At 34.1% G+C, this 27,739-nt stretch overlaps 1 protein-coding gene across 45 annotated transcripts in view; it reads left to right on the forward strand.

The window, feature by feature from the left end:
• Nrxn1 (neurexin 1) overlaps window positions 1–27,739 on the forward strand; it is a 1,065,676-nt gene that overhangs the window by 745,968 nt on the left and 291,969 nt on the right. For all 45 annotated transcript variants that reach the window (XM_078029183.1, XM_078029182.1, XM_078029185.1 and 42 more), the window contains one exon: window positions 19,868–20,049. In XM_078029183.1, coding sequence (XP_077885309.1) covers window positions 19,868–20,049 — 182 coding nt within the window. The remainder of the gene's footprint in view (window positions 1–19,867; window positions 20,050–27,739) is intronic.

Below are 27,739 nucleotides of genomic sequence, written 5' to 3' on the forward strand. Positions count from 1 at the left end.
ATGTTAACTTCTAGCAATATTCAGCCAATTCTCTGCTCATTTTTTTCTATATTTACTTCTTAATTTTCCGTGACCATAAAGAGAATTATTATGTGAAATAAAATACTCAGTACTATATTATTTCCCCACTATAAAATGTAGAAAACATTCCATATAATTATTAAATCAAATAAGAAGGAAACAAATAACCAGCCAAAAGAAATCATTGTGTGTTATCTGCTACAGTGCCTCAGTAGCAAATATAACTTCCCACTTCATGCTCAGTGTTCTCTGGGATCAAATTCAAGGTTAACGCCAGCTTTAGTGGAATGATATTTTAAACTCAAAGAATAGAGTTGGAAATGACCATAGGGATTACCTGGAACAACCCCCTTATTTTCAGAAGAAGAAAATGAGGATTACTGGTTAGTTTCAATAATTTGGGCAAAGTCACAGAGCCGTGAATTAGGACTAGTTCCATACTTTTCTGATTCAAGGTTGAGTGGAAGCCCACATGATATGATGGTTGTTTTTTTTTTTTTATAAACTATGTCCATTTGCAATCTTATTTTCACTCATTTTAACACAGAACAAGTGGGATATATTAGTGGATTCAGAGTGCAGATATTGCTCCAGTGAAGAGGGTGAAAGATTCAATTTATGTAACAAAAAGATCTTCTATTTTAACATATTTTTATATTGTTAACATCTTTTCAAAATTAAAGGACCTGTTTGGGGACTGAATTCACCTCATTGCTTTTGTTTGTTTTGAAATTTGACACCTGCATATCTGTGATCCCAGCAACTCTGTAGGCTGAGGCAGGAGGGTGGTAAATTCAAAACCAGTCTCAGCAATTTATCAAGACCCTTAGTAACTTAGGGAGACATTGTTTGAAAATGGAAAATAACAAGGGCTGGGGATGTGGATTAGTGGTGAATCACCCCTGGGTTCAATCCCTGGTACCAAAAAAAAGAAAAAGAAAAAAGAAAAGAAAAAGAAAAATTAACACATGGCTCATTTTAGGCAATAAGAAAAGGTATTTGTGTTCCGTGAATGTGTTTATGTGTTTATGTCTCCTGGCTTAAGTCTGTGGAGGCTTCTTGGCTTTAGTACACTTCCTGAATTTTAGGTGGCCCTTTATTCTGTCAGCTTCACATTCCATGTGCCAAAAAGTAATCTTACTACTTTCAAAAGAGATCTGAGCTTTCACTTTTCCATCTTTCACATTAACTCCTGGATAAATGAACCTCTGTGGTTTTACCTTGGAGGCTTTCCTTGTCACCTGAATTTGTTAAGCAAATTCTGGGGAAAATCATTAAATATTTAATTAGTAGACTGGTTACCTTTACTATGGTCTGAAATCAATCTTGTGGGGGGAGTATTAGACTCAGTGAAACCCATCAAATCTTTTTGAGGATTCTTTCCCTCTTTTTTTCAATTGAAAAGAAAGAAGATGGTACAAAATTCATTAATCATATATTCCCAATTGGTCCCCCAATTTAACCTGCCTCAAAATTGAATCTGTGCTTTGGAGCATCCATAGAGGGCTAGGAGAAGAGGTTAATCTCCTGAGAATTTCTGGTGTCTTTTTTTCTTTAATCACATTATTAATTAATTTATTTATTTTTTGTCTTGTTGAAATCTGCACTTCAAATATATGCCTGAAACTGCTGTCTAGTTCTTCATGAATCTTGGATAAGCACTGCTCTGATATTGTCTTTCTTTTCAGGAGTTGCATTTCCACAAGTTAGGTCTGTGACTGATCTGATTTCAACTATGCAAAAATGTCTTCTTTTCAGGAAGAACAACCTTGAACTTCTTTTTTTTTTTTTTTCTAGTGATGTTTGCTATGCATGAAAAGAAAGTAGCTGAATAGGAATTATTATTCTCCGGATTTCCCTCTCACTGAGATCATGGTTGTATTCTGCAGAAAGATAGGATCCAAGACGAGTTGAATCTCCATTTTATTTTATTTTTTTGTTCTAATTAGTTATGCATGACAGCAGAATGCATTTTGATCCTGTACGCAAATGGAGCACAACTTTTTATTTCTCTGGTTGTACACCATGTAGAGTTGCGGTATATATACAGTCATACATGTACCTAGGGTAATGATGTTCATCTCATTCTACCATCTTTTCTGCCTCCCCTTTGTCCCATCAAAGTTCCTTCATTCTCCTCATGACACCCACCCCCCAATTATGGATCAGCATCCACTTATCAGAGAGAACATTTGGCTTTTGTTTTCTGGGGGGATTGGCTTACTTCACTTAGCATGATATTCTCCAACTACATCTATTTACCTGTCATAATTGTATTATCTTTTAATGCTGATTAATATTGCATTGTGTACATATGTCATAATTGTATTCTTTTTTAATGCTGATTAATATTCCATTGTGTACATACATTACAGTTTCTTTATCCATTCATCTGTTGAAGGGAATCTAGGTTAGCTCCACAGTTTAGCTATTGTGAATTGAGCTACTATGAACATTGATGTGACTGCATCATTGTAGTATGCTAATTTTAAGTTTTTTTTGTGTGCATAGACCAAGGAATGGGATAGCTGGGTCAAAAGGTGGACCCATTTCAGGTTTTGTAAGGAATCTCCATACAGCTTTCCATAGAGGTTGCACCAATTTGCAGTGCCACCAGCAATGTAAGAGTGTACCTTTTCCCCCCACATCCTCACTATGAATTTCCATTTTAAATTGACTCCTAAGGGTTCCTGAAACTCACTAAAGAGATACTATATTTGTTCCTATAAGTGGTACCCTTGTGGAGGTGGTTTCATTTAAATTGTTGTCTTAGAGTTTCATATGTAAAATAATAATGTTCAAAGAGAGAGCAGTTAAGTGTATTTTAATGATACAATTCAGTATAGTATGGCAGCTTTATCAACAGGTGAAATTAAAAGTTTTTGAGAAAGATTTATTTTCTATTTTGTCTTGAAGGCATCATCTAAGCTACTAGTAGCCACAACCCCTATGTTCTCAGATACAGAGGGATCTACCAGATCAGAGGAATGATTATTATACAGACTGTCTACTGAGCCTTGTTGTTTAGAAGAAGGTTTAAAATATTTTATACTGAGGATCATTGGTTTGAAGTATAGAGCATTCTTTCTAATAGTAATTCATTCTATCATTTCTCTCCTCCCACTATTAAATGGTAGAAGAAATGCAAATAAGTGAACTTCAACTACAGATGCAGGGATTTGAGCTTAAGCTCAGCCAGTATTCTTACATTTGACTGGATTGCTTGCCTATGCAGTGTGATGGCTAAACTGAGAGCCTGTATTTACTAGAGTGCTCTCCATGCAGAAAAGAGTTAAGAAAACCTTGATGAGCCGAGAAAGAAAATCAACTAAGCACAATAAGTTATCCAGGCAATTATATGCAGAGAACAAAATAGCAATAGAGCAAAAGACATGCTGGGACAATATAGTATAGTAAAGCTTTTTCCATAAAACAATTTCTTAAAATTATCAGAAGAAAGAGAACTTTGCAAATGTTCTGATGACAAATATAGCCAATTCATATGCGTTTCATGAAAAAAATCACATTAAAACCATAATATTATATTTTGGGAATGTTTTAAAGGAGATGAATGAAAGATAGTTGTTTTTATGACTAATGGTCTTGCAAATTTTATTTTGATAAAAAGCTCTGACAAGATTTTCATTTGAATATCTCTTCTAACGTACGTGTGTGATCAGTTGGCAGGAGACTGAAAAACATCTTGTGTGTACACTTTCATATACTAAATATTGTAGGACTACAAAGATAGAATATTCTCACTTGGAAGAAGGTGGTCACTTAAACAAACGAATGAAAAAACAAATGTAATCATTCCTCAAGCATCTCATTCCTTCTCTGATATTTCCTGTCTCAGTGTGTGACATAGCATCCCCAACCTTTGCAGGTGTGTGACCCAACTGTGACATTTGGTTTCTTCCTTTTGCCCTCCCTGCAAAAATCCTTACATGACCTCCCTTATGCTTCTCACATCTGTCTACTTTTCCCTTTGCTCACTGGCAAACTGTCTTAGTTTTGGTCATTATAATTTACTCTTGTTTTTGTGAAAATGATCTTCTGAAGGGACTCCTTGCCTAAGCTTCTTTTCATCCATCATGTTTTCTACATAGAAGCCAAGATAACCTTGCTAAAATTCAGAAGTGATCATGTTATTTTCCCAATTAAAATCTTCCACTTGATTCTCTTTTTTCTTTAACATAAACCCTGTATTTCTTGGTCTCTTTGATATGCTGGAAATTACCTGATAAGCATATGAGCAGAAGCTAATAAACAGCATGCTAACTGCTTCTGCCAGGGTAAGCAATGAGGACATTTCTGTATTACTTTCCTGTACACTTACCTTTTCCAGCATACTCTCATTTCTTTATGGGCACCGAAACCTGTGATCAGCTTTTTGGGGGAATGGCTTAGAAGGTTACAGTGGAAACTGTCATTTCCAACTGAATTCATTCCATATATCCTACTCATGGATGAGGACAGTGTGAATTCTATGGTTTCATATTATTTTGATGAGAAGGGAAGGGAAAATGACTGTTTTGGAAATTTACAGCTTGAAACATAAAATATAGTACATGGAACAGAGAATGGCATTTGCCAAATAGGTAAGGACATGGCAGAGGAATACAGAATAAACATTGCTCACTAATAATAGAAAGGGAGAAAAATTAAGGAATGCTTTAAATTTTATTGATATGAGGTTTTCAAGTTGCTAGAAAAGCCAGTTACATCTTGCAAGAAAAAAATGTTTTCTTTTTCTATCCTTTAAAATGCCTCTTTATAACTATTTTAGGTGTTTATTTACATAAGAATAAATGACCTCCCAGCTTGATACACTTTCTTTGGTTTGTAAACTGCTTATTTGGTTTTGAAAAGTCTGAATTTCCTTTAGATCATTTTGCAAAGGGAATTTCTTTGATTTTCATTTGTTCGGTTTAATTATTTTACTTTCTGTTCCCAAATGTGGTGGTATTAGTTATCCAAAAACTGGCCTATGATTAAAGAACACCATATCCATGTTTCTTATACTGCATCAGTTTTAAGTACACACTTGCTAATCTTGGAAAAAAAGTTTGTAAATGTATGTGATTACATGAATATATAATTTTTTTTTACTCTAAAGCAGCATATAAATATAGCAACCCTAAATTAAACATTTTGTTTTTATTCCATAGTTAACATTTGAAAAGAAGAAAAAAAAATCAGCTACTACATTCCATTTGCAATGGTCTTTTTCCTTAGTACTCTCAATTTGTTACACTTTGATGGCATTTTCCAGATTATACTTCTTTTCAAGACATTGAAAAAAGTTGCTGAAATACAGATTTTAAGACATTGGACTTTTCTTTGTTATCCTTCTTCCCAATAATAAATTCTGTTTTATATGAATAGCACAGAGATACTTGATTCTAAAACACCAGAGGAAAACAAAGGCATCATCAAAATAATTGTGGACATTATGTATTTTATTTTGTTTGCCACATCAAATCTTGTTATCTGTGAAGTACCTTGTGATATTCTAGGCTTCAAGGTAAAAACAAGGTACCATGAAGAATAGTTCTTATCATCCAGATAAAATGTTATTTTGAAAAACAAACAATATAACACCAATATAAAAATGAAATATGTGGAAGGTACTCAATTGATAATTATGTATTTGTTTTTTCCATGACTATTATCAGGAAATGGAGATAGATGCTCCCTGCTTTGCACAGAAGTCATTTCTCTTATCATTCACTCTAGGTGAATGTTCCTGAGAATATTGCTGTAAAACATTATTTAACATTTTGATTATTGCATAAAAATATCTCCAAGTAAAACGTCTACTTAGCCTCCCGATAATACTTTTGTTTACTTTCTATGCAAGAGAGATTTTTGTCTGAGGATGACAAATTGAAATTCAGACAAAGACTTTCCCTTATTTGGTTTGACCGGGTTACTGTTGCTTTTTCTGGCTGGCTTAAATGGCAGAATAATATGATCTGTGGGTTATAAAAGAAAATTGGTACTCAACAAGTTAAACAAACAAGGAAAAGAACAAGGGAGAAAGACTGAACTCAGCTCCACAGAAACAAGTAGCAGAAGACTTTTTAAACTTTCACACCAGGTACCCTGGTTTGAAAATATTGAAGGATGTTTTGGGGAGTGGGAGAGTTTAGTATTATGAGGTCATCTGTTTCCTAATTGACACTTGTAGAAATTATGCTCCTTCACTTCTGGGGAGACTGAGAGACAAGGCTATAATCTTCCCTGATGATTACACTCCAAGGGATAACTCACTCCTTGACAAAGACTTTTCCTAGTTGTGAGACTGTGAGGGAACTAGTAGAATTTATATCTTACAGGGCCAAATTAATCCTAATTTTTTTAAAGTAAATGCTCTATATTCAAGCCAAGAGGCCTATGGTGGGTCTGTTAATTTTACTTTCCTTCAGGCTTCTAAGCAACATCCTCTAACTTGTTTTGCTAATACATGCCATTTTGGTTTTGTAAGGGAGAAAAGAAATGGGGAATAAGATAAATCCATAAAAATATATGACCTCCCGTAGAACTGCCAGGGTGAGAAACTTCAGTTTACTATAAAACAGGTAATAGATTATTACCAACCTTTTATGGAAGGTTTGATAGCAAAAGTTTCAAATTACTTTATGATCACTGACACATTATTTTATCTCTGTGAATACCACTTTCTTTTGAATTTGTGAAATGGAGATAATTATAGCTTACCTATCAAATTTATTTAACTTTCGTGAAGATGAAAAAGACCACATGGAAATGTTTTGTCATTTTGTTTTAAAAGCTATATCAACACCCTTGGCTGTAAAAATGAGACCTGAAATGCACAGGTCTGACCAAAATATTAAGATAGCTCTTCTGATGAAAGCCGTTACAGTTTAATGGTCTCAGGATAGAAGCCTGCCTTTCTCACCCTGTGGCTTTCTCCTTTTTTGAGTCTAAAGAAGCAGCTTCCTTTCTGTCACCAATCAGCAAGAAGAAAGAGGGAAATGGGCAGGAGAATACAGGTATTTCAGGGCCCAAACTGGGAAAATTGCATATCAACTTGGCCCATGATCTTTGGCTGCCACTTGGGTTATATGACCCCTTCAAGCTGCAAGGGAGAATGGGAAAGGCTGATTCTAGCAAGACAGCATGGCCTCCTAACCCTCAAGACTTCTGCTATTAAAGCAGGTAAACTGAATAGTGGTGAACATCAGTAGTCTCTACTAGAGATTAATGAAGAGAATGAGAAAGATAACAGACACTTCTTACAAAGGACAAATTGGGTAGCCCCCCCCCCAAAAAAAAACCTCAGGACAATGCAATAGGTTATTTTATTTTATTTTTTGGGGGTACTAGGGATTGAACTCAGGGGCACTCGACCACTGAAACACATCCCCAGCCCTATTTTCTATTTCATTTAGAGACAGGGTCTCCCTGAATTGCTTAGCACCTTGCTTTTGCTGAGGTGGGCTTTCAACTTGTGATCTTTCTGCCTCAGCCTCCCAAGCAGGTGGGATTACAGGTGTGTGCCACCACAAGCAACCAATGGGTTATTGAAGTACTGAACTTTAGTCAAATTGGCATCCAGTTCATTTTAGAAAGCAAAGCCTTCCCCCTTGCTCCTTCAGATCTTTTTATTTATTTATTTTTTTCAATGCCTGACAGTGTACTGTTTTATTGATAATATTCTAACAAAACAACTTACATTAAAAGTCCAGGTAGCCACCTAACTATTTTTTAATACTAAATATGTTTCATGGGCATCCATGTTTGGCACGTGCTCTGTGAACCTGGGAACATCATCTGTCTCAGGATATTGTTGAATTTTCAGAAAACTCTCTATGTTGTGTTTTAATTCTTGCAAATTGCTTGCCAATTTAAAACAAGCTGCATCTAAACAGTAAGTAATTGCTTATGATAATGAGTGCAAACTAATTTGCTAGAATATGTTAATATTCACAAAGCACTTTTATACTGCCTGCTGTTCCAAAAATACTGCTCTCTTGGTTAAACGTAGCTTTTAGATAGCATTATTGTTACACATCTAACTAAAATCATCATGTCAGTAGCATCTACCCCAAAGTCATATGACTATGACTTCAGTATCTCAAAGAAGGAACAGAAATCCATGTCATCCTTTGATAAATGATTTAGACTACTTGAAAAAAAAAGGAATTGAAGTCTTAATCATTAATTCTAATTAGTGATTGATGGTAGTAAGCAGACTATATAGAGTTTAGAAATGGTCTCTCTTTCCCATAAGAGCTGTAAAACTTAATTTAAATCACTTCAAAGACAGATGGTATACAAACTGCATTGAATACAATAGCCAATTTTAAATGAATCAAACATATAAAATTGAGCCCAACACTGCAGATTGTTTAAATTGGAAGCCTCCTTCACCCTGAGGGCCCTATGCTTTTTGTCCTATAGATCTTTCTCAACCATTTCCATAGAAGCCCTTTGAAGGCTCCTCCACTTAAAGACCATGTTTTCAACTTAAGTGTCTTTTGAGGTTTGGGACTTGAGTGTTCAAAGATCTGAGGTGCAGATTGAAACTACCTTATAATTTCTGTCGAGGAAGATACAATTTTGTGAACCAAATACAAAAGAAGAAAGGTTTGATCCTGACTTGCTTCAGGTCTGATATGGCACTTTAATCCACACTATAATGTTTCAATCATTTCAACTTCAAAAATAACTCTTACACAGAGTTATATAATCTTCCTATGGGTGGTGAAATATAAAGATCTCCATAGAGAAGCTTTTTTTTTTAATCTATCACTTTCAAAATTAATTTCCTTGTTGAATTTTATTAGCTAAAGATCTTCATAGGCTCAATCACTTCCACCTTGAGCTTTTAAATCTTGTAACTACCCACAATTACTTGTCAAAGTAAGTGGCCTAACTTCTCAGTTTTATTTATTTATTTATTTTTCTTTTAATGATCTTTATGAAAATATATGGATTGATACCTCACAGAACTGGCTGTCATCTTCATAAGCTGTTACAGAGTGTAAGTTGAAGAATGAATAAACAAAGTTACACATTTTATTTTACTTTATTTTACACATTTTATTTTACTTCTGTTACCTTTTCTACTAAGCATAGGCTAGCACTTAAAAAATAAGAAGTTGTTTCCCTTCTGATGAAGATTTGCAAGGAAATGATTTGTGTTAAACAGCAAAATGTCATCACAACACTCATTAAATGTAGTATCTTTCTTATTAACATCACATTTTTCTGTTTTTGCTCTGTGACTCCTTATTAGAGAAAATTTGCATTTCATAGAATTTTTAATATAATAACATACTAGAACTTATCTAATCTCTTTTTAACACTGACCTTGAATAGTCCTAATTTCTACTGTAAGGTTTCTTCTCTGTATTTATCTTAGGATTTAATTCAGGAGACACAGAGAGGAAATAGTGGCGATTAAAAAGGTATAGATCTCCTTCTAAAAGAAAAAGTGATTCCCCACTTCTATAGGTGAATCTGCTCCCTATTCTTTGAAAACATTTTGTGCCCTCTTTGCCTTTTTTCATGAAAATGCTGTCCACAAAATTAGCTCTTATCTTTCTGGAACCTTGTTAAATGTTATTTTCTCCAGAAAGAATTTAGGATTATTTTGGGAGGTAAGTGAATTCTCTAGGTTTAGTTTGTATGGGGGCTATTCAAAGTTTCTATGAGACAGATTCTTTCTGTGGTAGACAATGGTTTAATTATTGAATTATAGAGGAAGAATTAGAGATATTATTTCAAAAAACATATTCAATACTGGTTTGTTAGGTGGATTTTTATTAAGGACAGGCAGGAAGTTACCAGATCAATAGAGATGACTGTTTGTTACAGCGTTTAAATTGAAAATGATGCAAGCATGAACTATGTCTATAAGAATTGAAAGATGAAAGAGAATTCAGGAAGTTGATACCTGATTGAACCAGTAATGAGAGTTGGAGCTTTCAGAGGGATGGTGTGTAACTTTTTATCACCTCCAGAAGTTGTTGTGTTGTTTTAGACATAGTAAATGCTTAATTAATTTTATTATGTGTACAGATGTTTTTATTCTTAAATGTTGCTGTTTTGTTGCATTTGTAGTCTCTATCCCTAGCAGTACCCCTTTGCTATTGTCTCAGCATTGTATTTTATTTATTTGTTTTGCTAAAAAAGCCCCTCTGCTTATTTTGAATGCAATTCATTTCTTCAACAAAACATCTGGCTTTCAGTCTAAGAAACTTCTCAAAATAATCTCATATAAGATTTGATTAAGATATGAGGCCTAGGCCCTTCAAAATTCCCACCATTCTGTCTTTTGACTGCTCTCTTTCATCACCACAATGTGTATCAGTTTCCATACATGCAAATATCAATAATGTATATAGAGAGATATTTGCTTATATTTGCATGATTTTCTTAAGCTTCTCCATAGCACCTGGGTCCCTCTTAGATTCCAAGTACATGGAAGGCAGTAGTTCACACTAGTGTGATCAGCTTGTATTCTTAATTTTAGAACCATGTGTTCTGATAAGGCTGTCTATCTAAATGATTTTAAGACTGGACAATGTTTCATAAAAATTTCAGTGATTTCTATAGCGACCTGTCCTGATAAAAGAATGAATAAACATGAAACCTATCTTGAAAATCAGGATCTAGTCAGTCCTCATTCCCCCCAGCAGCAGAGAAATGAAAATTGAACAGCAGAGAAATGCTGAGGCAAGAGTGAAAAGTAGATTTTATTTAAAAAGGTGGGGGGGAGGGAGGGAGGGAAGGAGGGAGGGAGGGAGGGGGAGAGAAAGAGAGAGAGAGAGAGGGAGGAGAGAAAAAAGGGGGTGGGTCCAGAACTGGTGCCCAAGGGACTGGGGGTGTCTTGCCTCTTTTATAGATTCAGGTTTCCTTTGATTTGATGCCCAAGTGGCCAAAAGGCAGGAAAAGAGCCTTACAGAGGGTCAATGTTTGTGTTGGAAAGTGTATCCTTTTCTTCCCCTAGAGGCTGTTAGCAAAGGGTAATGGGGAGTGTTATCTATCCATTTCCTTTTCTTTGAAAATCAGCTACCTGTCTTTTGCCCTGGTCTCAGTTGGATGAGTGGGTAGCTGGTTTAGTAGATGAACTGACCTCAGATTTGGCTGCTCTACTTGGGCAATTTCTGTTTTAATCTGAAATTTCAGAACTTTGACAATGAAATTTTGAAATAAGGACATAGTGATGAAGGACATAATGATGTCTGCAACTTTTACTGAATAGTTACTAATTAATCAAGAATTTACATAGCTTATTTAATGCTCTTTCAAACGTTTTTTTCTCTTAAAGAATGTAATGGTATGATTTCTTCTGTCTCCCTCCCTTCTGCCTATAGCTCTAATGCAAATCGATTTCTGAATTACTTCCCAGAGACTTTTTAATAAAGTTCACTTACTGCTTGAGGGAGTCCAGCTTCAGAAGGGAAGACATAAACATTTGATGTTCTTAGGATTATTGGTTGTGGGACTATTTTGCTTGGTTTTGTTTTTAGCTCTGAATAACTATGTTGTCTTTGTGGTTTTGTGGCAGGTTTTGTAATCTGGTTGGCAGAAAGGTCTACCAGTAGCTTGGTTTTCTTCCCATCATAAACCCAGACTAGGTGACTTTGAAGTTTCCCATGATTTTGAATGTGATCTTGGGAAAACTTTGTCTGACTTGTCAGCTCAAATGATTCAACTCAACTGTTTCTTTAAGGGGTATTTTCTAAATAACATGTTTGAGAGAAAAACAATAAGTAGTTTTTGAAAGAAAGAATACTACAAAGGAACCACTAAGTAAAGTATTACTTATTGCAAAAATTTTCTAAGATACTCTTCACTGGCTTGAACATTATCTCAAAATTTTCAGCAACTTAAATTACTTTGATGTGATATTCTCTCTCTCTCTCTCTCTCTCTCTCTCTCTCTCTCTCTCTCTCTCTCTCTCTGTGTGTGTGTGTGTGTGTGTGTAAAAATGTATAAGACAATTTTACACAATTTTTATTTACCATATTTTCTGCTCATTTTTAAGGTTACCCTGAATATCAATACTATTTAAAAATTCAAATAAATGGTATCATGACTAAATACCATTCATCTGACATCTCACACAAACTATTTAGCCCTGATTTTTATCTTCAATGCACAAGTTCTTGGGAGAAAGGTCTGAATGCTTTATCTTTTATATTCCTAGTTCCTTTCACACAGTTGGTCCTTATCAGCCAAATTAGAGATAGGGTGGTATAAGAATGTTACTTATTTTAACTGATTTCCTTAAAAGGCAGAAAAGAGCGAATGACTTATTCAAATCAGTTGACATCAGTTATTGATTATGTAGAGTAATGGCTTTGTATGACATGAGTGAGCACCAAGTCCCATCCCATTCTATTTGATGGTGGGTATGTGTGTGGTACACAGTCTTTGCTGTTATCTGTGGTACTCCTGAATACACTGCTAGGGTATGGACAGGGTAGGTCACCCACAGATCCATTTGCATTATAAAACATTACATAGGCATTAGAGAGAAGCACACTTGCTTTCAGAAGAATGAATACTGAATTTCCATATAGCATACCTGGAAATGTCAAAATCTGGAAATACATATGATGCATTGATAAATATATGTCATAATATTTTATTAAGGTAAATATATACAAAAATCAGGACCCTTAGCAGAAAGATACTTAATTAAATTTTTTGGACAGCAGAAAGAAGAAAAAATTTGTTTTTTACTGAAGTGCTTAATTACTGTTTAAATTATATTTGAGAGAAATGATTTGTGACCTCAGAGTTATCATTATCATGTTGCTGTTCTATTGTCTTGATAGTTTTATTTGATTGAAATTTCTTATTGAGTAAACACACATCATTTTTCATGTTATAATGGACTGGCCTAGAATGGAATCTTCTGTGGGCTGTTATTGGAGGGGATTCCTCCTTCTGCTTTCTCACCTTCCAGATATACTGTGGATTTGGGTGGTTCAGCCTCTTTTGATCCCTTTGAAAGTTTGCAAAATACTGTTAATGCCTAATGAGTCCTCAAGGACTCTGGCATCTGGCATCTAATAATATTTCTGATTCTCATAGCATTCAATAATCTTTGTGATGAAATTGAGGCAAGTTTGTGCTTCTTGTCAAGCGGGGTAGTGTGTGTACAGGGGCACTGTATGGTGGCACTGCTAGGGAGACTCCAGTGGAGGAGGGCAAGTGCTCATAATCTTGACTCCCTTGACTTTCTCAATATTCAATGGTATAGTCCACAGCTTATTTTTTAAAGTTCAATAAATCTCCTTACCTTTAAGAGTCTAGGGTTCTGATAGAACATAAAATTTTCATATATGACAAACTTCTCGTTGTTGTTTCTAACTCGAATATCATCCTGGGCTATTTTGATCACATTTGCTTTATTAGGTAATTATCTCTTTTCTTCTGATCTGATAAAGGATATGGGGTCCGTATCTAAGCCATTTAAGTTACATGTCATGTTTCTTTGCCTCTTTTTATTTCTTGAGGACCTACCTTCTCTTTCTCAAAGATGTGTGATTGAAGCCTTGTCTCATTCTCTAGTCTCTTGAGCTCTTGCAACTCATCTTCAGTTCTGTCAAGTTTTCCTCTCCTACCAGAGGTCTCAATTTAGAATACATGGTCTTCATTTTCCTCATTTTTTTTCACACTCTCAGATGCATATGTAACATGGAAGGCTGTTTCTTCCTTCTCAATATTGGGAAGCATTGTTATTAAGTTTTAGATTTGGAGTTGGTTACATATTATAAGTAGGAGATCCTCATACTGTGATTCTTTTAATCTCTTCTACTATAATACCTGCTTTGCCTACGTTTTTGATACTTTTATATGAAAGTTTAGGAATTAGAAAACTCTAGTGCTCAGTTTCATGAAATAATTACAGTCTTGCAAACATTTTTCCATAGTTTACAAAGACAATGAACTGTAGTTAGTTATTGTTGTTTTAGTGAGTTTTTAAGGTTTTTGTTTGTTTGCTTCACTAATTTAGAGATTTTTACCTTTGGTCTAAAATTCCTTGTGAACTTGGCAAGATGGTCTTTTTTTTTAAATTCCTTTTAGTTTTTATGAACTTTACTCCAAAAAAATACCTTCACATAGGTAGAAAATATTATATATATATATATATATATATATATATATATATTATACACACACACACACACACACACACACACACACATACTGCTTTGTGGGTGTGGGGGATGCAGTACTGGAGACTGAACTCAAGGGCACTCAACCACTGAGCTTCATCTCCAGCCCTATTTTGTATTTTATTTAGAGACAGGGTCTCACTGAGTTGCTAGTGTATCCTTTTTGTTAAGGCTGCCTTTGAACCTGCAATCCTTCTGTCTCAGCCTCTGGAGCTGCTGGGATTACAAGTATACACCACTGCAACCGGCTACAAAATTCATATTTAATGCTGACATCTTAACAAGATTGTAGGAGGAATCAAAACACTGCTTATTTATTAATATTGCATTATTTTTAATTTTCATCTGACAGCATAGCAAACTTTGGAAAAAAGTGTTATATCCTGGTTTCAGTAAATAAAAACATAATGGTTGGAAATGTTTCACATGGTCTACAGGATGACATTTGAGGAATTATAGGCTTTCAAGAAAGAACCTTTTATTCACATACTTATGTTATGCGTTAGAACCAATCTTTTCAGAAGTTAATTGTATTATTGTTCACGTGGCAAGAATTCAGAGCTGGACAGATAACTGGACAGACCTGTACAGGCTGAATGGTTATCATTTTCAGACAGATTCAATCCATTTGGGGGAATATATTAGACTTTGCAGAAACAAAATGAGGCTAAAGTGGGCACATTTAGGGTGGAGATGAATGGTAAGAAAGAGCAGGAGGGAAGAGACTCACCTTTTATGTAAGTAATAAGTTCAAGAAGATCTAAAAATATTTCTTATTACACATTGCAGGCAGTTCAAACATTAGAATGGGGAATCCATGTGTAATTTTTACAAATGTTTCTTTTAGTTTAAAGTGTGTTGACATTGCTAAATTTGCATCTGATGGAGCCAGCTTTGTCAATGACAAAGTAAATAATATAGACTTGCTACAGACCTTAAATATAGAGATTGCTGAAAACCACTTTAAGTTTGAATCACCCATACATTCAGTATGTAATAAATGCCAAGGTTAGTTTGCAATAAATTGATTAGGAGTCATGGCACTGATGCTTTAGCACTTATTATATAGAAACATGCATTAATAAAAAGGCAACACATTTCTTCACGCTCCTCTCCACAATGATAAAAATCACGACCGTGCTTAAGATGTACTACCACTGCTCATCTAATTCACTTACATAATAAAATAAAACATCTTTCTGTAAAAATAAAATTTAAAATGTAAAGCTACTTTGAAGTTCATTTTATGTATGCTTACCTCTTTATTTAATGGTCAAGTGACTATTTTGCCTCATATTATAAATCTTTCCATTCTAGATGTTTTATGGTAATGAGCTAATATTCTTTTTCTCGTGAAAGCTCCCATGTGATACAGTTTAATATCACTTCCATTGTCAACTATTAGTGCATATAATAACAGTGCATATAAATAATACTATATATAAAAATTGCTATTCAGAGAATGAAATACTGGAAAGATTAATAAAACTGCCACATTCTTTTCTTTAAAGTATTTGATTTGAACATGATTTTCAAATACATCAAACTTTCCTAAAGGCTCTTATGTTAAAATAAAACAAAAATGTTGCAATGTTATTTTATATTTTTACAACACATACACATGCACATACACACACAATCCCAATTTTTCTAAGATTTATTGGGCACTTACCATATTCTGGGAATTGGAATATGTGTTACTATGCAATATCTCATTTAATGCTGACAGAAGTTTTGTAAGGTAATGCTGCTATTCCTGTTTTTTTTAAAGATAAAAACCCCATGTCTTAAAATAAATCACTTGTTAAGGTTACGTAGTTAGTAAATAATACAGTTGAAGTTTGAACCCAGGTCTGACTAAGTCCAGAGTTTACATCCTTAGTTTCTAAGTTCCTCTTCTGCAATAAGCATTTTTACCCTTGATTCATAAGAAAGATGAACATAAATGAGCTAGGGTTTGAAACTTCAGTCAAATGACTGACAATATTTGATTACAAGAATAATTTTATTGCTGTATTAAAGGGAGAATTTTGAATATAGGAAACTTTTTCAAGTTTGATGCAAAGTAAATTAAAAAAAAAAAAGAAATTAGGATGCCTCTGGAAGTAGATAAAACAGAGTTGTGGGAGGACTGGATATCTGATTCTGGAGAAAAGGGAAACTAGAAATGGTCTCAAGGTTTGGCAGATAGTTGTAAAATTGTTTTTCTTTGTTTTAGTCAAACCTAAAGAACTAAAAATTAGTGAATCTCATGCTATTTACTAAGTCTTACCACATATTGAAAATGGATAGTTAGTAAATAATATAGGAAATCAAAGTTGAGGTAGTAATATTATGACATAATCATCTAAGGTTTGTAACTGTATGACTAGAAACATTTACAGTTACAGAAGTTTGGGAAATGTATTCCAACTTAATATTATCTTGAATATATTAAATGTTCTGTCATTTCACATTTACATGTGTTTTTTTTTTGTTTGTTTGTTTGTATGTTTTAAAGCATTTTGAGGCAAAAGGAGAGTATAAGAGCTTCAGGTGCAAAAGACACTTTATGAACATGAGACCCTATTAGAATGTTGTAACAGTTGGCCTTGAAAATTTCAGACTGAAATATCCAATTAACTTTTTCTTGACCATCTTGTTATGACAGAAACATTTCTGTCATAATAATAATAATAAAAACAATAGGCACTGAAAAAGGAGTCTGTCTACTAGTTTTTGTATCAGCTTTGCCACTTAACCAAGTATGTAGCTTTAGATAATAGGTTAATTCTTATAGCTAAATTTCTTCAATTATAACATGGGAGTAATGTTTATCCCACTTTCTTTACATAAATAGATAAAAGAACAAAGTCATTGTGAAAGTGATTTTTAAAGTTGCTATGAAATTAAGGTAATGTTGATTTACAATACAACTTTTTTGTCAATTTTGATTTTAAAAAAATCTGAACTCTTAGATGATAAATATTGTTCCATAGTAGCTCTAATTTTGAACTTTTATTTCACATGACAGCCATATCATTAGAGAACAAAGTTAATCAAAAGGAGAAATGTAAATTAACCATTGAGTAAATATCAGCATTCAGAGGTAGCTGGCAACCAGTACATCTCCTTTCAAAGAAATTTCAGCTTTTATATGTTCTATTTTTATTAAATATGCTTTACTGAAATAGTTAATATTAGTTATCTGCAAGACTCAGCAAGCATAAAAATATTTACCAGACAGTACTTGATGATGTAGGACATAAATGGCTCTGGAAAGCTCTGGCATTTCTGATATACAGTTTATATATTCCAAATTTTATTTGCTTGCACATTGACTGGTGTCTTTGAAATATGACTTATTTTTTCTCACATGAGAGAGATGAACTTCTTTTATGCATTAGCATCCAAAAAAATTAACAGAGAAGTGCACAGCCTCTCTACCATTTCATTTAAACAATATTCTGGTTTTAATACTTTTACATCCAACTGTCTTCTGACTTGTTTGTTGGATATATCTACCAAGGGTCTATATACCAAGGGATTATTTTACCCTTAATATTAAATATATTACACTCTTAATATTAAATATAATATTAAATATATTTATCATTAATATTATTTTACCCTTATTATAGAGGTCTTTGAAGATCAAGGGACCATGGATACATCTGAGATGTAAAAAAAGTTTGGTTGCCCCCACCCCAACCTAAAAGCATAAAATCTGTCAGGTGTATTATTATGTGCAAATGTGGCAAATTGGTCATCATATAAATTTAATGTATAGATATTTTTAAAACATATTGCTGAAACAAGTCCCATTATTATGTACAATTATAATGTACCAAATTAAAATTGTGGGGGAAAAAAAACCATATTCCTGAGTGAGGCATAGTGGCACCTGTCTGAAACACTAGCTACTTTGGGGACTGAAGCAAGAGAATTTCAAGTTCAAGGCCAGCGTGGGCAAGTTAGTGAGAACCTGTCTCAAAATAAAAAAGAAAAAAAGGTTGGGTATGTAGTTCAATGGTCGAATGCCCCTGGATTAAATCCTAGTACTATAAAAACAAACAAACAAACAAAAAACTCACCATAGTGGTATACATAAAAGGTTTACACACTGGTATTAACTCTGAGTAGAATTCATTTTTCCATAAAACAGGATATTTCATGGCTTCATTTTTAATGTTGCTTTTCTTTTCTTATTTGACACATAGTAGGTATAATTTATCTCCAAAGAAATAAATTCAATATGGAATATTCTATTTCCTAACTACCTAATCTTGTACATATGAAAATCACCTTTTGAAAGATGGAGACCTATGAAAGCCAGGGATGCAGTTTGAAGGCCTGATTCCCAATGATATGGACTAGTCTGGGTTTGAAGACTTAAGAACCAGAATTCCTGACAGCAGGAGAAAACTGATGTCCCAGCATAGGCAGTCAGGCAAAGACAGAAGGAAAATCCAACTTTCCTCTACCTTTTGTTCTATTCAGGCCTTCAGTGAATTGGGTGATATTCACTCACATTGGATGGGACCACCTGCTTACCTCTTCTAGAAACAGGATTTCAGGATAAGCCTGAAAATAATGCTTCACCAACTATTTTAGCACCCCCATGACTCAGTCAAGTTGACATCCATCATAGTCTGATCCCTGTTTTCATTCTTTGTTTTGGGAGGCTATACTCTTCTTTATGAATTATCCTTCACATCTGTTCCTAGGCTAATTAAATAAACATTTCTATAGTCTCCTTTAGTGTCCAGGAAGCTCTCTTTCTCCTTCTCCCCTGTGTAAATCTTTGCATGTCTCTTTTGAATATAGTCACTCAAGGAATTCATTTTATTGCCTTCATTGACAATGCATTGTTAGTAGTGCAGTGAAGTAGAGCTTCTGGGTATTTGGACGCTGTTTGAAATAAAACTCTTTTTCAATTAAGTTGGCTAATTTACTGATATCACTAACATGAAGTAAAATTTGAACACTCACAAAATGAGATCTGACTTTATTCTCAGTGCTGTAACTAGTATTCACTTTGTTGGGATAGGGGAGTGGGTCTTTATAATGCTGAATAGTTTGACAGCCATTAGATGTTGCTTGTTACATAAGACTTGACTGGTATAGATAGAATCTATTATCTGTATTTTCTTGACATGACTACTGGAGCTTATGGCTGTTCATTCATTAGTTATCGTCTGTCACCTGTGAATGGACCTTTGCCCCATAAAAGTTTGATTCTCAGAGTATTTGTTGTGATTTGTTCCACAGTGTTGTATGACCCTGTCACATCTACATGCAGTTCTTGTTTCAGAAACAAGTTGATATATGTCTCTGCTGCTTTTTGGAAGCCTCTAGTCAATGTTTCCTACTAAACTATTTTAAAAACTGGCAGGAAGAAATAAAACCCCATTACATTCCATACTTGTCTAACTCAATGGAAAAAGACGTAATCGACTGTTTGTTCTGAAACACCTGCTGGTAGATTTAATGAGTGTATTAAAAACGGAGCTGCTTTTCTATTTCTTTTAAAACAACTCTGTCCCCTTTCTTGAGCATGTTTGATTGAAATTTATTATTTGCTTTGCCGCAGTTTTTGTGTGTAAAGCTAATGCTTTACTGATACATCAACTTGAGAAACATGGGAAAGTGGGGATTGGATATATTGGGACTAATTGGTTTTGGTTTTTGTTTTACAGCTGGGACAACGTATATCTTTAGCAAAGGTGGAGGACAAATCACGTATAAGTGGCCTCCTAATGACCGTCCAAGTACGAGAGCAGACAGACTGGCCATAGGGTTTAGCACTGTTCAGAAAGAAGCAGTCCTGGTACGAGTGGACAGTTCTTCAGGCTTGGGGGACTACCTAGAACTGCATATAGTAAGTACATTTTAAATGCATTTCGGCTTTTACATTTTACTGTTTGCTTTTCTTGTATAATTTATACTTTCTTATCTTGTGTGGTTTTTTTTTCTTCTCCCAGAAACCTGTTCTATGCTATGGAAAATACGAATATAACCTAGAGATATTAAAATTTTAGACCTACTACTATTGTTGCTATATACTTTATAATAGAAAAAAAAAGGTTTAGTCCCATTTTGAGTGTTAATTCCTCTCAATTTGGTCTTTTCAAATACTTTTTGGAGCCGTTTTTGTGTCTTTAGGCAGACTTGCCAAATTAATAAAATGAGTTATTGCTCAGTAGATACTATACCATCTGGTAGGACACAGGAGGCCATAATGCTGGTAACAATCAAAGATCTGGATTCAGTATTCTCATTCCTCTTCTTGCCAGTGAGAAAATTTGTCAAAAGTTATATGAAATAGAAGGAAGGAAAGAAAACTTATTTGAGGATGTAAAAGAAAATGGCAAAAATATTGTTTCTATGCCATTTTTTAACTCATTTTGATATGTGTAATGAAAATATTATAGATACTTAACCACTTCTGTCCCAGGACCATTCCTTTATCTGTAAGCTCTAAACTGTTCACAAGAATTTGCCCAGCATATAGTAGAAGGCAAATAGTATTTCCTGAATGAAAAATTTTTCATTTCTTTTTAAAGCTGTCATAATTAACTTCATAATTCAGGGACTCTTTGCTCTATTTCTGTGTTCAAAGAATTATTAGTGAGTATGGCTGTAATGCTATCTCCTCATTTCCTTTCATTACTTACAAAGCAGCATGCACAGTCTTTCATTGTTCAGAGATATTGGTATTTTACCAATATATCAAAATAACAAATTTAGTAAAGTGTCACATATTCCAGAACTCTAGGGCTGGGGTTGCAGCTCAGTGTTTAGAATACTTTATTAGCATGCATAAGGCCCTGGTTCAATCCCCAGCCCCACAAACAGCCTCTAAAGCTTTCTTATCTTCATTGCTCTCGGTCTACCTCTCTTTATCTTCTTAAAGTTTCATTTTCTTCTCTCCTTGCCCTATTTGATTTCTGTGTGTGTGAGCATGTTTGTGTATGTGTGTACTGGGGTTTGAACTCAAGGCCTTGAGCATGCTAGGCAAACCCTCTACCACTGAGCCATACCCCTAGCCCCCTATTTGATTTCTCAAGTATAGTTTATCTAAAGCCCTTGTATCTTGTGATCATGTAGGTTTGATTCGTGTTGTTTTGTTCTATCCCTATAAGTTCCCTTTTACCAGTGTTCATGCCTCAAAGGATATGTGACTGGGTCATGATGATCTCTCCTGTTGGAAACTGGACTGTAGGCCCCAATCCTAAAATAATTAGAAAAACCACCAAACCACAGAATAGATTAACACAGAATAGAATGATATTTTAATTCCAAAAGATTTTATTAGTTTCTTAATCTTACATTTACATTAAGCTTTGGAATTCCCAATAAGCAGAGTAAGGGTTGACACTGACTGAACAGACTGAATCCATTGGTAATCTTGAAAAAATAAACAAAAAACAACACCTCAGCACAACTGTTATTGAACCATCGTAAATTTTCCATTTAAAATGGGGTTGTCAGAATGGCAACTCTGGGAAAGTAATTTCAGCTGCCTTTCAGCAAATATCTAACAATCAAAACGGAAAGCATCTGGGTTTTTATGGCATCGTAAATAAATGATCAGTGGAGGTAAACTTAACTAGTGGAGTAAGGAATCTTGCTGTTTAGAGTCATCTCAAGTTTCAATATAGACTTGCTCAGTTCTGATTTAACAGCCTTGCTACTTCAAAAAATAAATAAATAAAAGGGAAGAAAACAAGGGTTTTTTCCTTCTAAAAGAAATTACTTATTGATCCATAACCAATTACACTTTTAGCCTGAGAAAAGGTTCTACAGTGATCATTCTCAAATCATAAGGGGCATAAGTAGTTTGAATTACTCAAACTACTGTTGTTTGTTTTGTGGTCAAAAGGTTTTAGTCTCTAAGAATGGATACTTCTTTCCAATTCTGACCAAATGCAGAGAGTTCTTTCATAAGCCAAGGATTGACTTTCTAGGCATCTATCATCTCAGAATCGTCCACAGCTCCTTTTCAGGTAGTGGGTTTCTGGCAGTGTCCTGTGAGTACCTCTTTCTTTCTCCATCTCTCTTTTGGTCTTGCTTGGACATTCAGTTTGGATTCAGAACCTGTCCCTATATTCCTTATCTTGGATTTGAAATCTTCAAATTCTCCCTTTTTCATAGAGTCTGTGATTAAAAGGATATTAGTTCCCTGGGATTCCCAAATACTATTGTCTGTATCTGCTCTTGTATCAATTACTAGGGCCCACTCTTAGTTCAAATCTGGCCAAATAAAACTTTTGGTCTCCTTCCCCTTTCTTCCATTGCCTACAAGAGTGGCTCAACCATTTGTAACTCAATTAAGTCCTTCGTGAGGATAAAAGTTACTTTTTTCAATGTTTTAACGTAAAATAAAAATCAAAACAATGCCACTTTCGTTTTAAACTACTGAAATTTACCTCTAATTCTTTCCCATAACACTGGATACATGCAAGAAGAAAATGAGGAATTAAAAATGAAAAGAGCTGGGTACAATTTCACATGCTTTCTATCCCAACTAGTTAGGAGGTCAGGCAGGAAAATCACAAATTTGAGGCTGGCTTCTGCAACTCAGCAAGATCCTGTCTCAAAATAAAAAGGACTGGGGATGTAGCTCAGTGATAGAGCACTCCTGGGTTCAATAACCAGTACTACACATGTGCACACAAATATTGAAAGAAAGAAAAAAAAAAAAACAGAGGAAGTTAAGAAGGCAGAAATTTAGGAGAAAGAAAAGGAAGAGAACCGAGTCTCAAGATGATACGTAGGAGTGGTAGAATCAGAACTATTCTTAATATCAATACTTAGTTTTGAGAATATTCAAAGGCTATTTTATCAAATTATTTATGTACCTTTGAAGTTATCTGAGTTGTCCCAAATAAATTCTTCTACTTTTTATAGGACTGGAAATTTAAAAGTAAAACAAGACTTCCAGCACTTTAGATTATTACTTTTGCTTGATTTAGGTTTAGAAACATAAATAATCTGAAAATTAGGTCAGGCACAGTGGTGCACACTGATAGATAGCTTCAGTGACTTGAAAGGCTGCCGCATAGGATCACAAGTTTGAGGCCAGCCTTAGCAAGTTTGCAGGATGTCTCAAAAAAAATTTTTTTTTTTTTAAATGCTTGGGATGTAGCTCAGTGGTAAAAGGCCCCTGGGTCTAATCCCCAGTTAAAAAGATTTAGCCATTTGGTGTTTGGTATAATAGATCGTATGTTTTATCTGTGAAAGTTAGAAATTTAGAAATTTTGGTTATTCTTTAAACTGCCAAGAAAATTTTTATAAGTCTTCAAAGTCAGAAGGTATAAACTATATCCTGATCTTGTTCAAAAATCTTATTTCCATCCTTAATTGATAGAGTGAGGCAATAAACAGAGAAGTTGATTGCATTCTTGCTAAAATGTATAATGCTGTTTCAATTAGATAACTTTTAAAATCTGATTGGCATATCATTTCAAGGAAGATTTGAATGTTTGATAAGGTTTTTCATCCCATTTTTCAGAGTGATGAAGTTGGATTTCACTTGAAAATGTAATCACATTTAAATTTTGATTAACTGTACTCTTAAAAATATAAAAACTTAGGACAAAATTACTTTTGAATCAAGTGTCCTAGTTTTGATACATGAATTTTTTTTTTGTTATATTACTATAAATGAAACTACTGTTAAGTTCAAGCCACATTATATGACTATTGAAATTTAAGGTTTTATGAGAAGATTAGGGGAAGATAAAGACATGAAATGAGGGGCTTGATTTGTAGAATTTAAAGGCTCAATGAAAGTGTTCTTAAAAATAATTATTTAATTAAATATTGAAAATATAAACTCACAACTTTCCCATAGTCAAAATAACTGACAGAAACAATTCAGTTTCTATATAAGTGTGAGAAAGTCAGATCTAAATTCTTATTGACACTATAGAAAAAGTGTAACACTCAATATATAGCAGATTATTAGAAAGTTGCATATTTTAATTGATGTTATTTTCCTAAATCTTGAACTAAGAATTAATTATGGTGTTTGGTTATTTCAAGCAAGTATGTAATGAACATTTTTTTGTTGGATGAATAATGATCTCTCCTTATTGGTTACATCATTTATTGAGCTACATTTATTGTAGCTCAACTTCTATCATGAATTGTTCCCTAGTAATTTCATATCTGCCCATTTCTTTCAAAGGAGATAAACCTTATGATGACAGAGAACATGATTTATAATAATGATGATAATTAATAAGGAAAATAACATAGAAGTGTGGCTTTTATCATTTATTTCAGGCTTGCTAGTAGCCTGATCATTAATATTTATTAAGCATCTAATATGGCCCAGGTCTGTGTTAGGCTCTATAGATATTAATGAGCTGGCCACTCAATACCTACTTGAGTAAATATTTGTTGAATGAATAAACAGGCAAGCTGATGATGGTATCCTCACCACCAGGCAGCTTAGATTATTTATAGTAAACATTTTGTCCCTAAGTAACAAGCATTTCTTGGTATTTCTCTGTCTTGCTATTTCTTCATCTCTCCTTCTTGTTTACATGTATATTATTGGTAGGAACAATGAACAAATGAAAGGTTTTCCAGATAGAGAATCTAAAGTGACTTATAAACTGTAAAGCATTTGACTATAAACACTTGAATTAGCGATATTAAGGATTATTGAATCAGTATTGAAAAAACTCAATCTAATAGGTGAAATGTTGAGCTAAATTTAATTTTATCAGCTATATAATGAAATTGTACCAATGCTGTCACTTGTAGAAAAGTCTCTTCTTGTGTTAGTTTAGTGTCGTTAACTGGAGATTACTTAACATCTCTCTGATTTATAGAAGAAAGTGGCTACAATGGTGGGCTCCTTCATTGCCATGAATATTAAAGAATGCATTGGTTCTGACCAGAGGAGATGGCATGGAGGGTAGAGCTGAGGAAGAGTGATGAGTGCTCTTTAAAATCCTTTCATCTTGGGAGCATGAAAGAGCATTGCAAATTTGATTAGCGAATTGTTGTACATATTTTCCTTAAGTGTTTCTTCTTTGTACTTTGCTAGGCCGGAAGCTGTATTTTGAAACCAAGCTCTCCATTGATTTTGATTTAGAAGTACACCTTTTGATCAGCATTTTTAGTGTAACTAGAAGTACGGTGTATTTATAGTAAATATCACATATCCAAAAATAGCTTACCAATATTGGTGATATGTCACATCTTCCTCATTTTTCTGTGCCTCTGTCCGTTTCAAACTTTTTATCTTACTGCTCTAAAATTCAATCCAAAAACATCTCTTTAAAGTTACTAAGTATACATGGATACAAACCTGTATGAAGATAAAATCCAATTATTCCTCCCCCCATAGGCTCCTCTTGAATTGAAATGATACTCTATCTAAATGTTCTTTCAACCAACGCATGCACTAATTTATAAGGGTTTCACATTGCCATGTAGTATTTAAATTCAACCCTGAAAATCATATACAGTAGATATTTTGTTTAGTTTTATTCTCACAGGAATTTAGAGTGCACATAACCTATTTGACTAGAATTTTAAAATAAAGACTAACCGTAATGTCTTTTCTCAATGTGTTGTAAAATTCTTGTCCAACCTTTGTGATATGAAAAACAAAAGTCTCTTTGGATAAAATGTAAGAAGGTGTTGACCACATTTTTCTCGGATTAAATGCTATCCAGATGTGTGGTCACTATTTGGGGGGAGATGGGAGACAAGCGAATCTATACAAATTCCTTCTTTCGTTGTTTTCTATTGGAAGTCAACTTGAAAAAACAATGAGAAGTACTCCCCAAAGAATAATTACATATATTTGGGAATAACAGAACATTGTAAAGGGGCATATGTGTACCCTAATAGATTATGAATGTATTCAAAGACATGGCTGCAAAGGGGTGCTTTTAGACAAAAATGAAGAGGAATCATATCAGATATTTTGAAACAATAATACTTAACCACAATGACGAATATCAAAAGTGACCTCAGTCTGAGGGTGAACTGCCCTTTTCTGGGCAGATGTCCTTGTAGACAGACTTTTTATATCAGGTGGCAGTGCCTTTGTGCAGTGTTGCAGTTTGGCAGCCTTGTGATAGGCAATCATGTGTAAGGACCCTTCTTTCAAAACTTCATGGCTTTGACTATTTATTTAGTTAGTTAGTTAGTTAAGGTAAGAGTTGACATATATAATTCATTTTGAGTCTGACAACCTTTACATGTCTTTCACAAAGTTAATTAGGTTTCTCATTTTCAAAGTTAGTACATCGTTTAGTCTCTCTAAAATGGCTTCTGGATTTCTAGAGCCTTTTTTTTTTCTTTTGGTCCTTCCTCCAAAATTCTATTGGTGTAAAATTTAGTAAAAGAACAAAAACTACTATTTCTACCTATCTCTGCTTGGTGGATGCACTTATCTATCACACAGAGGTTTGTACTTCTGCTTCACTTTCTCAGTCAACCTTGGCTCTCTATTCTGAATACTTTCCAATCCATTTATATTGGTTAATTTGCTGAATTACTTCTTTGATCATGTTAAATTTTGCTAAATTGCATGTTCTATCATGTTATTCCTTTGTTAAAACACATTCATGCCTCCCAACTATGCACAGGGAAAGGCAAATTCTATGCCTAAAATTTAAAATTCTATGCCCCCAGCATCTCTGATCTCAATTTCCTTTTTACAGGTCCCTTTTCTACAATTCTCTACTTATTTCTCCACTCCAGAAAAATGTATTAATACATCTTTAAAAAAAAATGTTTCTTTTGCCATCTATTTCTAACTCCTGGATAAAAGTTTTTTTTTTTTTTCCCCATTGTCTCTCACTATCTGGATTCCACACAGTCATTAAAGTTTCTGATCAAATGTTGAGTGTTTTTAGGGGTGACCCTGGAATTTTCTTCTAGACTGCCAGAAGTTAGGACTCCAGAATCTCCTTGGAAGAACTGGAGAAACATGCCCAGAGTTTTACTTAGCTAGAGAAAAATCTTGTCCATAGATTCTGCTCCTTTGTACAACCACTATTTTTCTGACCCATTGCTTTATGGTAGGTGTCAAGCTATGACACAGAATGGCTTCATATCTGTTCTGTTAGCCATGGACAAGTTGCCTCAGTAGGTCCTCTTTTCTTTGCCAAGCTGCTAAAACAAGGGAATCCTTTGCTGATTTTTTTTGAACTACTGACTATACCTCCTTTTTTTAAAAATGTATTAATTATTTTTTAAAGCCCAACCTTCAGGAAATATTTCCTTTGACCAATTCAATAAACCACCATGGAACTTCTATAATACAAGTCATGCTATAGGTGATTAGTTATTTATTTCTGTGTAGCAAATTATCCCACAATTTAGCATCTTAAAACAGCAAACATTTATAATCTTTTACTGGCTCTCAGGAACTCAAGAACATCTATCTAGGTTACTGCGGGAATTCCAGGAGACATAATAGCTAAGAACTTCTATGTTCTGAAGGAATCTGGTATGTTCACTCTCAAAATCCATACAAGAGTCTATGTATTACAGAAAGGAATGATGAACAACAGTGAAAGCATATGCAAGTAGTT

This window comes from Ictidomys tridecemlineatus, chromosome 12 (genome assembly GCF_052094955.1).
Source record: "Ictidomys tridecemlineatus isolate mIctTri1 chromosome 12, mIctTri1.hap1, whole genome shotgun sequence".
NCBI lineage: Eukaryota > Metazoa > Chordata > Mammalia > Rodentia > Sciuridae > Ictidomys > Ictidomys tridecemlineatus.